General features: G+C 40.2%; 1 protein-coding gene across 1 annotated transcript in view; it reads right to left on the reverse strand.

The window, feature by feature from the left end:
- LOC121920330 overlaps window positions 1-12,849 on the reverse strand; it is a 79,676-nt gene that overhangs the window by 30,845 nt on the left and 35,982 nt on the right. Inside the window, exons 5-11 of the mRNA XM_042447463.1 lie at window positions 12,314-12,388; window positions 11,233-11,365; window positions 6,421-6,575; window positions 5,789-5,957; window positions 3,532-3,599; window positions 1,326-1,409; window positions 488-592 (exon numbers count right to left, since the gene is read on the reverse strand). Coding sequence (XP_042303397.1) covers window positions 488-592; window positions 1,326-1,409; window positions 3,532-3,599; window positions 5,789-5,957; window positions 6,421-6,575; window positions 11,233-11,365; window positions 12,314-12,388 — 789 coding nt within the window. The remainder of the gene's footprint in view (window positions 1-487; window positions 593-1,325; window positions 1,410-3,531; window positions 3,600-5,788; window positions 5,958-6,420; window positions 6,576-11,232; window positions 11,366-12,313; window positions 12,389-12,849) is intronic.

Consider the following 12,849-nt stretch of genomic DNA (forward strand, 5'->3'; position numbering starts at 1 on the left):
AAGATTGTGAAAAATGTAGATAATAGTGAATGCTACATCTCTCCCAGAAGTTGACCATACTAGAGAATCTCCAGATGCCTAGACATTTTTTCCAGACATGGGTAAGTGAAACCGTGGTTATCAATCCCACGGATACAGTGGTGGGACTGTAGCTTTAAGTATCCAGTGACTTAGAGCCAATACCATTGGGATATTATTGCCTACAATGCACATGTTCATTTATGTGTTATAAACTGGTATTTCTGTTGTTGTTTTTAGAGGCAGTACTATAATATCTCACCTTTCCCACTCCAAATTGTCAATGCCTAAAAGCAATGTTAGTGTATTATTTGAAGTACTCAAATCTAGAGGAGATTTTTTTTCATATAAAAGTAATATGGAAATTAAAAAACAAACTTTCTGTTACCTCTAGCCAAACGAGAAACAACTGAAATAAAGTTGTAAAAATCAAGGATACGGTTTTATTTATCAACAGAAAAAGGAGTACCTTTGGCACTGAAATTATTTTTGCATGTTTTGGTGTCCGCATCCTTTTCAGGACCTTCCTTTCCATTCTGAGCTTTTTCCGGATGTGCTCTCTGGATACATGTTTCTAAACATATCACAGATATAATATGTGATATATTATATTGAATAACAACATCTAATGCAAACATATGTCTCTATAGACATTGGTGCAAACTGAGACATTTAGACATTGGTATAGGGACTCTTTAGATGATTAGTTAACTAACAACTAATTTCAATATATTTTAAGCTAGCTGTGCCACATTTGGGAGCCCTCCTGCTCATTCTGCTGAGTGGGATCATGAATTTCTTTCTCAAGTCCTCCCCTGACAAACACCATTGCTTGTAAGAATATTAGAAGTGGCTGTAGCGTTCACTCAGAAACTAGTGTCCACTGAAGCTCATTCCAATTAAAAATAATAATTGTAAGCTGCTCTGAGAGCCTTTAGGGCTGAAGAGCGAAGTATAAATACTGTGAATAAATAAATAGATAGAATCTGGAAAATCAGTCCCAGTAGAAGGCAGTACAGTTTAATAACTGAACATCATTGGGACATTATTATAATCACAGGACAGGAACAAGAAATGGCTTCAGTCACAGGAGACAATTTGCCACAGTAAACAGCAGCATTCATACTGTAAATCTTGCACCAATATCATCCTAAGGGTCAACACCAGGGTTTAGAAGTCAACTGGTGTAAGCATAAAATAACTGCTACTGATGGAAGTGAGTGTATTTAGCCTTCTAAAATATCTAGTACAGGGAAATTTCTCTTCATCTAGGACTGAGATGGACAAATACATAAACATAAATAAACCTCAGAGAATGTCTTTATTTCTTGAACTTCAACTGAGTCCAAGGGTGCAGCTTTTCCTTCAAGACGAGAGCTCCACGTACCAAACTAAATGATCAAAATAGAGAACCAAAAGTCATACTCACATTACAACTGACCATATATATGATAAAATGAATGACGTGTGCCATCAATGATGTTTGCCACCTTAACTGTGTAACCAATAATGATCTATCTACCATAACTGAATGCTCAGAACCACCTCTCCATTGCATGGTTAATTATACAATATGCCAATGCCACAGTTGGGTTAACTGATTTAAAAGTAATACAGAGAAGATAGGACACCCCCCATCATTACATCAGTCAGACTGCAGTAAAATAGACAAATAATAAAATAAGGAAATCCACAGGCCCAGTGGTTCCCAACCTTTGGTATTCCATTTGTTTTAGACTTCAGATCCCAGAAGCCCCAGCCAACTTAATCAACAGTCAGAAATTATGGGAGCTGAAGTCCAAAACATCTGGTGGGCCAAAGGTTGGGCACAGGCCTCTCAAACCTTAGGTAAGGGCTGGATACATTTCCCTACCCATTAGTTTCCCATAGGTGCACATAAAACCTGACCTAGGCCTGAGTGCTTGCTAAGAAGAACCAAGGGATCTACTATTGCTGTGCTACATCAGCTATAGAGGTAGGCACATGGCAGAGCTGTAGTGTTATGGGGATAATTCCATGCACTTCCAGATTTCTGAAGTCAAGATCTGGATATCAGGAGCACAACACACCCATCTCTTGAGTCCATCTAACCTTTTTTCAAAGCAGCATTTTAATTTGATTGTTTCCCTCACATTGCTTCAATTGACTGATCAACAAAGCAAAGGCCATTAAATCAAAGGAGGAGCTGCCTTTCTTTACAATGTGTGTGATCTTATTCCTAGCACTTTTCTGAATGGTGAAACCTGAAGAGTATCTCTTAATTTATTCTGAACAAATCTCACAAATTTGCTTGCCTGTCATAAATTGTTAAAAACATTTTTAAAAAAACTTAAAATAATAAGCCCAGTGTATTCAAGATAAACAACAATTTAGGGCATGCTTTGGCAAAATAAAGCACGTCCAGAATTCATGGATTTCAATGAGAGTTACGGTGTTGAAACTTTCCAGTTCTTTTTCTATGATTCTATGATTCTTTTTGTTTTGATTTTACTTGCAAAGGAGATTATTGCACAGGGATGGGGACAGGAGAGGGTCTGTCTCCCTCCCTTATTCCATCTGTAACCATGATCACACGAAAGAAATTCACACATGTTGCACTCATCCAATCATTGTCCCATCAGTGAAGTGCAATTGTATTAATGGGTTCTTCCATTAATACAAAATGACAGGAAATGAGAGGATAATTCCACTTCACTCATGGGACAATGACAGGATCAGTGCATCATCATATGAAAGTCTTTCGCTTGATTGTTGTCATTTGTGTTTCCCGGATAGGACAATGGCAGGATTGGCACAAAGTCATGTGAAAGTCCTTTCCATGATAATGCAGGAAGGACAGGACAAGGACAAGGAAAGGACAGAGAAAGGACAGGACAAGATGTCCTTTTCACCATCCAATAATCTCATAGTCATTGTTTTGCATACAAACTTTTTTGAAATATCCCAGATTTCCCTCATTCCCTCTCCACTGTTCTTCATCCTCTCCCTCCCACTGATAATGGGTCACATCTACACTCAGGCAATGCTTCAGAAATTGATTTTCACCCATTCCACTGAGCCCTTTTATTCAGAAATTATTGTCAAAGTGTTAAAATAATTTAGCAATAACACACTAGTTAAGCGTTATCATCATTTTCTTCTGTTGCTAGCATTCCTCTTTCCCTTGCTTTATTTCTATTGAATCTGGGTCCTGGGAATAATAACTGTTTTTTGGCAGTGCCAAAAAAACTGTTTCCTGGTATAACACAACCACAGAGAGGTGCATTTCATTTTGGGAAATACTGAGTCAATTTAAACTGACCTTGGGAGTGGGAATGAAAAGTCCTTGATAATGCCCAGAGTTCCCTTGGAATACCTCTGGATTGTAAAAACATCATGGAGCTTTTCAAAATAAAACTGGTTTGTACAGAAACAAAATCTGTAGCTTTCAGAGACTTTTGTCTTGTCTGAAAGCTCTTAGTTATCAAACCAATGAGGTTTAAATATTGTTAACCTCAGTATTAAATAGGATACCTTGACACTCCTGGTTTGTCTTTCTGTACTAGGATACTTTTCTTCTTCATTTTCATAAACATCAGAATCTATAAAAAGATTTTTAAAAGCCTCTCATTTATCATGATTCTGAAAACAAAGGATTAAATCTGTCTATACCACTTCTGTGTTGGTAAGAAGTTATGTACACAGATCTGCTGTTTTCACAGCAGTGCTATTTTATATTTCACATTTACGTACTAAATGAAAAAAATGAAATCAACTTGAAAATGTACTTCCACATGGAACCTTGTGTGCCAATGAAAGTACAAAAACTGCTACCAAACCTACTCACTATGCAGTTAAGCAAACTTTTCCAGTAGTAGCTGTGCAAGCACTCTAAAATAGTGTAGCAGCTATTTTCTTTCTGTTTGTGGTACCAAATTTATTTTCTTAGTGAAAATGGCAAATGAATTTGAAAAAATGATTTTTATAAAATGCAATCTAAATAATTATTACTCTTACCAAGATAAAATATGCTATTACCTGATATGTTGGATTGACATAACATGCTCTATTGCAAAATGTAACGTACACTGAATGATGGTTAACACTAAAGCTTACTTAACTCTATGGAACACATAATGTCTTTTATTTCTGATGTTTAGGCTGTGAACACCAGTTTATATAGACATAATAGCACCACCTATGCACAATGTGGAGAGATCAGCTGGGTTGGGAAACAAAGTATTTGCCGAAGTATAAATAGTACTTTGGAAAATTATCTAAAGAGGGGAGGAGAGCAAGTATCTAAAGAAGGGGACAGAGTTCCAAACAGCCTAGTGAGAGAATTCAAGGACATAGCCGTTTTAGTCTGGATCAGTATGACTCAGGCTTGAAACACACAGGCCAAAAGAAGTAGCTTCTGGCTGCATGGGAGGTGTGCTGTTTATATGACACATGTCTCTAATGCTGGTAGAAGCCACACCAAGGTTGTGCTCTGATCCTTTAGACTAGAATAAAAAGGAGCAGCTCTTGGCAGTGCAGTTTGGGTGTGGTGGAGGCAGTCCACTTTCATAGTGGGACATGCAGTCACCATAGGCCTGCTCACTTTGTACCTTCAAGCCATCTGCTTCACCCAATCTTAAATGTGCTATAAATTCCCTTTGCAACCTAGGCTGCATCCGCACTGCAGAAATAATCTGGTTTGGCACCACTTTAACTGCCATGGCTCCATGCTATGGTATTCTGGGAATTGTAGTTTGTTGTGGCACCAGAACTTTCTGACAGAAGAGATTAACTATCTCACAAAACTATAATTCCAAAAATTCCATAGCGTGGAGCAACGACACTTAAAGTGATGTCAAACCATATTATTTCTGCAGTGCAGATGCAGTTCTAGTGAAGCTCAGTGGTGTCACTAAGGCAGTGTGGGGGTGCAGAGTGCACTGGCTGATACTCCAGGGGGGGTATCACCCAGTGGTGGAGGGACTGGCATGGCTACTAGGCAAGTGAGAAGGACAGGTTACTCATCTGTAACGGCATTTCTTTGAGTGGTCATCTGTGAATACATACAAATGGATTGAACTGCACAGGCGCAGTAGTATCCATTTGTATGATTCGCAGAGACCACGAAGTAGAAAGGGTGCTTTCCCGCTGCCCAGCAGTCACACCAGACTATAAACATATTCTCCAGAAAGCCATACCCCCCCCGCCCCCCCCCCCCCCCCCCCCGGTAGCATCAGCAGTTGGGGGTCAGAGGAATCTATAGAACCCCCTGCTGCAGGCACTTCTCTCTGCTTGGTTCTTTAACAAATGAAGTCAATACAGGCATACTCAGTTACTCAATTTGGAATTGATTTTAGGGTTGTTGTTGTTGTTGTTTTTGCCGAAATTGTGTATTGACTTCAGTTTTGCACTGGAGAACTTGATAACCATGCTGACATCTAGAGGGAAGCTCTGGAAAAGGTTATCCTTCTCCACATATGAAAATCATAAGCCTGGATTCCCACATGTCTGGTTGTGTGTAACTAAAAACCTTGTTGGACACTTACTTCTGAATAGTATGAACAAACTGTTTTGCAGCTTATCTTACATCAGAGGGTTGGAGGTACAGATACAGTGTTGGTCTAAACATCTAATACACATTTCATGTTCTTCATTATCACAACAATTGAGGAAAGAACATGTGTAGGTATGCTAATGGTTGAAAAAAATCAGCATCTGTTTCCAAAAGAATATTTGTAATATTTCAATATATATAATGAAAGTGAAAAATAGAAATAACTTTTTTGAATACCTATGCCTGATAATGGCTCCAAGGTCTTTGTTTTGATTGAAGTGGGGGCATTCTCTGGCATTATTTCTAGTAATTCTGGAGAAATCTCTTCACTGATTTGATGCTGCTTTTCATGGAGACTTTCTGGTAATGGCTCTACAGTGGATGCTTCATTCACTGCCTCAGAAATCTTAACAATCAATAAAGCAATATCATATTTCATGAAGAGAATATAGCACCATCTTTTATTTCAAATACACACACACACACACACACACACACACAGAGAGACTGATTTCTCACTGATAACTTAAAAGATGGCAACCTTAGAATTATTATATAAACCCAATACAAACATATCAAAATAAATAAAAAAAGATGAACTGGATCCAGTGTTTTATAAGAAAATCACTATATAAATGTAAAATGTCTTAACTAATCTAGCCATATCTGCAGCTATGGAAAAGAAAGAGAAGGATAAAAAGTAAGTGTGGGAGGTGAAAAGCAAAAAGAAGCTATAAAGGAGGAAGGAGAAAAAGAGCAAGAAATGTGAGAACAATAAATAGGCTTCTATGGCTACTGTTCTTTGACACAACAAGAAACAACTACTCTAGCAGTCTGTTCAAAATAGTCATATAAGGCCTCATACAAACCTGTTCCTCAGGTTGTGTTTTAATCCTGAGCTCTTCATGGACTAGAGACGAGCATGGTGAAACCCCAAAGAATGGTATTTCGCACTCTGTAGGTAGAGCAGATTTTGGCCCTGGCACATATTTCATGTCCTTTGTTACAATCATTTTTCTAGACACTGAGGGAAGAAAACCACAATCATTTCAATAAGGCCCCTCAATTCTCCACTCCTTCATTTTAATGCACATGAGTAAAACTCCTGTTGGTTTATCCCAACTACAGTAGATCCACTGAATCAATTGCTGAATCACCATCCAACCAGTCAACACATAGGTATAACCAATTGATTCAATGGGTCTAGTCTAGTCAGGATTAACAGGACATAGGCCATCATGAATCAAGGAAATTAGTGGTTGGGGAAAATCAAGCTATGTTAGACTGAAATGAGATAATACACTTCTTGAACAAAGTAAATATTCAACAAAAAGTCTAATGCATTTCTGTTTCCAATAATACCTAACTGTGTTTAATCAACCACTGACCTATATTGTGACTAAGGGGCAGAGCAGACAGGCAGGAAAAAGCGGCTCAATCCTGCTTTTTCCAAAAGTGTGTTAAAACTCTGCTGTCCGCACAGCCCACTCCTAAGGCTGGCTGAATACCCATTGGAAGACCGTTTCATGCCATGTCACTGGGTAAATTTTTTTGTTGCTTCCCCACAATGCATATGCATCGTCACACAAACACATCACCTGTAACGTCCACTTACTTCTCATGTACCGCTCAGATGCCATCCCATTGGCTGGCTGCCCCTTTGATCAGCCACACAGTCATACGTACAATGCTCTGCCAGTACAGGTACAGGGCATCAGTGTGCAAGTGATACATTGGCAAAGCACAACCATGGAGGCCCCCCCCCCCCATGATCCCTTCACCCCATACCCTCTTATTGGACTGTCTGGTTTGTGTATGTTGTAATTACTGTACATCGATTGGATCTATTGCACTTTAATTTTTTTGCTTTGCTGCAGCCCCACACTGGCACTGGATTGTTTATATGCAGGTGCGAAGATGCACATTTTCTGCACTATGTCAGGGAATCCTGGTCTCCTCCAGTTTTGAGCCCTGGAGCATGGCTTCATTTCAGTTTTTACCTCTTCGGGGGCATGCGCCATATAAATGACCTGCCTTCAAACTGGCTGGAAACCGCTTTAATTGCCCATCTGTTTCACTCCTCTTAGAGATGTGGCTAAACAGGAAGCCTGATACATTCTTCAACAAATAGGATAAAAAAAGGCAAATGTTCTAACACCTGTCTCATTCTAGCAGCAGAAGCTGGGCATATTATGAATAAAATTGTTCTTGGCTCACTATTGTGCCAAAATGTAGGATGTGATTTGACCTTATTTGAGCACAGGTATGAATGACTCCTGCACTTGTCATCTGGGAAAAGCCCAGTGATATTGACAGATATTATTGTCAGGGGGCTTGATTTGCCATTTGTTCTTACTCACTGTGATGCTTGGGTGAGGTTGGTTTTCTCTGTCATGAGACTTTATCACATGCTGGGAAAGCCAGGATTAAAAAGGCATTTTCCTAGCAAAGTCCCACGATACCAGCAAGACACTTTGCGATTAGAGAGGACTTATCCTGGGAATAACTAGGGAATAACCAGCAACAAATCATTCATGGGATTTCCCTGTGAATGATTTGTTGCTGATTATTCCCTGGTTATTCCTATGATAGGTCCTCTCTAATTGCGACGTCATCTCAAAATCTTCACCATGATCTCAGGACTTTGCTGGGAAAATGCCTTTTTAATCCTGGCTTTTCCCCGCTTTCCCCCCATGTGATAAAGTCCTAAGACTACAGTCTATTTATTTTGCCCCACAGAATTCAGTGAAGGTCATTAAAAGCTTGTCTGTAGAATTCTACCCTTCCTTGATCACACTAGACTGTTGTAAAACTCTTCAAACAGATTGTACAGGTATGTTTTCCCATTAGAACTTTTAGTGGATAATACATCTTATAACAGTTACCAGATTCAAATAAATGTCAAACACCAGAGGGATCTCAAACAAAATGTTGCATGTCTGGGTGTTTCTGTGCCATACCAAGAAAATGGTGGCAACTTCCCCTGATTACTCTACACCAAACTAATCATGCTTTTTAAAATATACCATTTTCAACTCTTTCAATATCTCTGCCCTGTCATGGACGGATCATTTCTTGGTCGAGGCCAGTATCAAGGCTTCTACCCAGATCCCTCCCGGGGGTGGTGGACCTATTAAGATGGTCCACCCTCGAAGGCTGATGGAAACCAAAAGGTTCCAAGAAGCCCTAGAGGGGTATATGGTTGGCACTGACAGCGATTCTGTTGATGCCCTGACTAACACCTGAGATATAGATCTCTCCAGGGCTATACACAGTATCGCTCCCAAGCGTCCTTTCCGGCCTGCTTCCAATAAAAAGCCCTGGTACACGGAAGATCTCAGGGAAAGGAAGCGGGCTGTGCAACGACTAGAGTGCAACTGGCGAAGACATCATCACTTAGCCGACAAGACACTCCTGGACTCTCTTTTGAAGGCCTACGGAGTGGCAATAAGTGCAGCAAGGAATTCATTCTATGCTGTATGTATTGCGTCCGCGGAGTCGCGTCCGGCAGAGCTGTTCAGGGTAGTGAGGGAGCTTACCCAACTGCCTCCCCCCCTGAACCCTATTTTGGAATCATCCAAAGCCTGCTGTGACGAGTTTAACAACTTCTTCACAGATAAAATCTCTCGGATAAGGGCTGATCTCGACGCCAGTATTAGTTCAGAATCTAGAATAGAGGTGTCCAGAGCTTCCGTGGACTCTGTTGTACTGGATCATTTTGAGTTTGTAAGTACCGAGGATGTGAACAAGATTCTTTGTAGCGTTAGGAAGACGACGTGCTCTCTCGATCCTTGCCCTTCATGGCTGGAAGCTCAGGGGGGAACGGCGGTGACAGAGATGTTACGCCAGATTATTAATTCATCTTTCAGGGAAGGGCAGTTTCCGAGTTTGAAAGTGGCTGTTGTAAAACCTTTATTAAAAAAGCCCTCCCTAGACCCCCTAATTCGGAATAATTATCGGCCTGTCTTGCTGCTGCCGTTTTTAGGGAAGGTGATCAAGAGGGCGGTTGCCTTCCAGCTTCAAGGGATCTTGGAGGAGACGGATTTTCTGGACCCATTTCAAACTGGTTTCCGGGCAGGCTATGGCGTTGCGACTGCCATGGTCGCCCTGATCGATGATCTCCGTCTGGGCATGGACAGGGGTAGCGTGTCCCTGTTAGTGCTTTTGGACATCTCAGCGGCCTTCGATACTATCAACCATGGTATCCTTCTGGAACGCCTGAGGGAGTTAGGTATCGGGGGCACTGCACTCCAGTGGTTCCGTTCCTACCTCTCGGGTAGATTCCAGATGGTGCATCTGGAGGACTGTCGCTTCCATAAGAGGGCCCTTACATCTGGTGTCCCTCAGGGAGCGATTTTGTCCCCCATGCTATTTAACATTTACATGAAGCCGCTGGGAGAGATCATCCGGAGACACGGGGTGCGGTGTTATCAGTACGCTGATGACACCCAAATATGCTTCTCTGCGCCTCCGACTGATGCAGTGACCAGGGATGGCATCTCTCCTCTAAACGCCTGTCTGGAGTCAGTAATGGGCTGGATGAGGGAAAACAGACTCAGCTTGAATCCAGAGAAAACGGAAGTACTCGTGATAGGTTCCCCGGGCCCGGGGATGGATATTTGTCCACCTGTCCTGAATGGGGTCACGCTCCCCTTGAAGGACTCAGTTCACAGTTTGGGGGTGCTTCTGGACTCGTCGCTCCACCTTACATCTCAGGTGGATGCGACGGTCAGGAGCACCTGTTATCAGCTTCGGCTGATACGTCAGCTGCGACCCTACCTGGGCTGGGGGGACCTTGAAACGGTGGTACATGCTCTGGTAACCTCTCGGTTGGATTTCTGCAATGCGCTCTACATGGGGCAACCCTTGTACCAAACCCGGAAGCTACAATTAGTTCAGAATATGGCAGTGAGGCTGGTCACTGGACGTTCCAGGACCAGCCATATAACACCTAAATTGAAAGATCAACATTGGCTGCCTATTCGCTTCCGGGCGCAATACAAGGTGACCTATAAAGCTCTAAATGGCTTGGGCCCAGGGTACTTGGAGGACCGCCTCTCCCCATACAGTCCGCCCCGCAATCTCAGATCGAGCGAAAAATATCTATTAAGAGTTCCCAAGGCAAGGTTTGTGTCTTCATCACAAAGGGCGTTTTCCATCGTGGCCCCTCAGACCTGGAACTCTTTGCCCGACGAGCTCCGCTCAGCAACCTCTCGAGATCTTTTTAGGAAGAATCTGAAGACTTTTCTTTTCCATCAAGCCTTCCCCCATGTGCCTTGATGTTATTCTCTCTCTCCCCTGTGCATTTTGATCAATCCAGCTAATTTGTTATATAGGTTTTTAATTGGTTTTAGATTGAATGATTGTATGGATTGTTTTTAGAATTTTTGTATTGTTTTTAAATGGCATGGGTGGGTTTTTGTATTGTTGGGCTATGGGTCGTCACTTTGTATTGGTTTTGTTGGTGTTTTTGTAAACCACTGTGATCTGCAAGGAATAGCGGTCTAGAAATAAAATTTCATTCATTCATTCATACCAAACAACAAGGTAAAATTTTTCCACTAAATAGCAATGAACCCCAGGGGAAAATGAAAAGAAATAAAACCAGCTCTTTTCTTCTGGGCATGCTAAATCTGTCTACTAAATTTCTTTAGTCAAAAAAATTCCTTTAAAACAATTACTTATCGCTTTATCTTGTTCTTCTAAATTGGGGGTTACAGGTTGGAGCAGAAAATCAAATATCTTCAGGGATCCTTCTGAAGTGCAAGGAGAGCAGTAGACCTCTGAAGGAGCTATCGGTAATCTCCAGGACTCCTATTGGATAAAGAATATGGGGGAAAAGAATATATATATATATTTAAGATTGTAAATTAATGAAATATTTTTAGTTGCTGAATTATCTATTTTTACACTGAATATTCAACAAATTAAATTTAAATAAATCTGGATATAACTTAGTGTTGATACCATTCTGAGCTATTGAAGGAACTGTGGGATATTTGGTTTATTAAATGATACATTATCAGTCACCAAGGAAATGAGCCTTTACTATTTGTTTTTCACTGCCTATCAAGGTAACTTTCAAAAACAGTAGAATTAACATATTTTCAAAACCACAAACAAATATGTAAATTTTCATCCCAAATATGTTTACAGCTGACATGTTTTGATTAAAGAATAATATTTTTAGATTAATATGCCTATAACATTTTGTTTGAGATCCCTCTGGTGTTTGACAATTATTTATTTACCAAATATGCCTAACATAGCCATAACATTTATTAACTATATATCACTTTTGAATTGCATTGTCTCTTCAAGCAACCTGGGACAACATTTAGGGGTTATCCCATGTTCTCTCTACAACAACTATTATTATTATTAAACTTTATTTATAAAGCACTGTAGATTAATTAAAATAAATAAAAACTTGCAGGGAGGCATACATTATAGAAACAATAATTACAAATTCATACAATTTACATTAAAATAATAACTATTAAACAACATAAAATGACAAAGGAACTGAGATTTATGTAATGGCTCTGTGGTTGTCTAAGCATGGGAACTATGTTATCTTTCAATTTAAGGAATGACTGGATTTATGCTATTGGTAAGGCAAAAAGAAAGTATCCATTAACAGAAAAGAAAGGTAAGCACTCCTTTACACATATATTTGTTATATATCTTTTTCTATATGTACAGGTTACATCCACTGTGTAGAACATGTTTCCTTACAGTATGGTAACTATATAGCCTAACCTTTCCTTTCTTCTTTGGCAACACCTGCAACTCTGATGTGAAGTCTTCAGTGAAGGCAAAACCCTTGTAAGGTTCCTAGAGAACAGTAAATATATTCAGGGTGAGATTCAATTTTGAACATACTATGCATGAATTTCTAGCTATAAAGAACATATGTTATAGAACGTAGACTTTTTAAAAAATCATAATCACATTCATTGTATATCTATTCATGTAGATGTTGCATGCCATGCATATGAGCTAGACATTACAGTTCCAAGATAAAATATTGATGTAGACTGGCCCTAATCTAGTTTTAAAAGCCAGCCAGGAATGCGAGAGCAATCCAGCCCCAACGCCAGAAACACCACACACAGCTTCAAGGAGGCAGGGACTGGTGGGAGCGGCATCCCTCAAAGCCAGCTCACTGGTGAAGCCTCCAAGTCAACATGAACTAATATTACAACAGCTGGAGGATATAGTAGTACAAGGTGGTTGTTATAATTTGACAGTATTGTCTGATAGTATTTGAAAGTATTGTCTTAATTGTTATCTAT

The sequence above is a fragment of the Sceloporus undulatus genome, chromosome 2 (genome assembly GCF_019175285.1).
Source record: "Sceloporus undulatus isolate JIND9_A2432 ecotype Alabama chromosome 2, SceUnd_v1.1, whole genome shotgun sequence".
In the NCBI taxonomy this organism is placed as follows: Eukaryota; Metazoa; Chordata; class Lepidosauria; order Squamata; family Phrynosomatidae; genus Sceloporus; species Sceloporus undulatus.